At 49.2% G+C, this 1,464-nt stretch overlaps 1 protein-coding gene across 1 annotated transcript in view; it reads right to left on the reverse strand.

The window, feature by feature from the left end:
• NUP133 (nucleoporin 133) overlaps positions 1–1,464 on the reverse strand; it is a 34,101-nt gene that overhangs the window by 17,786 nt on the left and 14,851 nt on the right. Inside the window, exon 12 of the mRNA XM_006920718.3 lies at positions 308–399. Within this exon, the coding sequence (XP_006920780.1) occupies positions 308–399 (92 nt within the window). The remainder of the gene's footprint in view (positions 1–307; positions 400–1,464) is intronic.

Below are 1,464 nucleotides of genomic sequence, written 5' to 3' on the forward strand. Positions count from 1 at the left end.
CCCCCCCTCACTGACAAAGCTCCACGGACCCACGTGCCGTAACGGCAGCTGGAGAAGAGGCCTGACAGTCACCAGTCCGAACGGTGCTGCGAAGAGGGTGTGTCACCTCGTGTTTGTCCCCTAGCCTAGCTGGGACCCTCCTGTGACCACCAAGTCCAGAATCAGTTTGTGAAAGTGCTGAAGCTCAGAACATCCCCCCTGTAATGGCATCATTCCTCCCCCTTGCTCCCGCCACTCGACAAATATGTAGCGTGAGTAAAATGTGTCCTCAGACCCAAATAAGCCGTAATTAAAACACGTGTCGTACCTGCAATAGAGCAGAAAAGCAGCTTTGAGCAACCTGGCTTTATCTTCCTGGGCTACGGTCTCATTCTTCACAGAGGTCTCGAAAACCACACTCTGGAAAATAACAGACTGCAACTTAGAGGGGAAGGTGTCAGGATGGTCTCAATTACTGCACTAAAAACCGGACCCACCCGTGGCGGCAGCGGCACAGGCTCCCAAGCTGCCTCCCGCAAGCTACAGTTGACGCACGTAAAACGTTTACTAAAACCAGAGATGACGCACCCACTGGTCAAGTGGAGTCCTACAGAAAAGGCACATGCAGCTGAGTGACAGAGCGACATTGAGAGTGGCAGTGAGAGTGGCATCGTGGGGATTTCGTCGGCGCCGACAAAACCTTCCACAGCCGGCCCTCACGCTACCTGTCACCACATGTGTCACTGAGCGCAATGGCTGACCAAGCTTACACAAGGAGTCGGAATCACTTTAAAGACATGGAGCAGAATGTCAGCCATATCACAAAATCCACATGGTCACAAAAATATTTAAAAAAATTGTTCCTTTTTGTTGAAACTACGAAATTGTTTTAATTTTGAATTAGAGAAATCGTTTCTATATTTCATATACCAAACGGAAATTATCCCAAACAGTATTATTTTTAGTCTTCTGTAAAAGAATGATAAAAAGTCTTATGGATCAGAGGTTCAGGGTTTCGAGATGACAGAAAAAAAAAAACCTGCTGGTTTTTACCCCACTCTCCCTCTCAAAAATCATCCCAGAGTAGCAGGAAGAAAAATACAACCATGCGAACATCTGTGATTCTAACCCCCACACGTGAGGATGGGGACCAGGAGGAGGAGCAGCAGAGGGCAGACCAGAGACTTGTGTCTGTGGTGGAGGGCCAGGTCCTGACCGGGCCCTGCGGCCCATGGAAAGCAGAGTCCCCAGAGGCCTAAGGGGAAGGCGTCTCCAGAGCTGCTGGAGGGGCAGGACACAGGAGACGTACACATGAAACTGCTTGCTACATGCTCCGAGGGCCACCTTAAGGTGACTCATACGCAACTCTTGGTGAGCTGGAAACAGTATCCATGTTGTTGCTATGACCAAAAAAAATTTATGTCGGGAGGATGAAGGCAGAGAAAGGCACATAAGTCACCCTAACTCCTCAGCTTCTATAAAAGG

The sequence above is a fragment of the Pteropus alecto genome, unplaced genomic scaffold (assembly GCF_000325575.1).
Source record: "Pteropus alecto unplaced genomic scaffold, ASM32557v1 scaffold189, whole genome shotgun sequence".
NCBI lineage: Eukaryota > Metazoa > Chordata > Mammalia > Chiroptera > Pteropodidae > Pteropus > Pteropus alecto.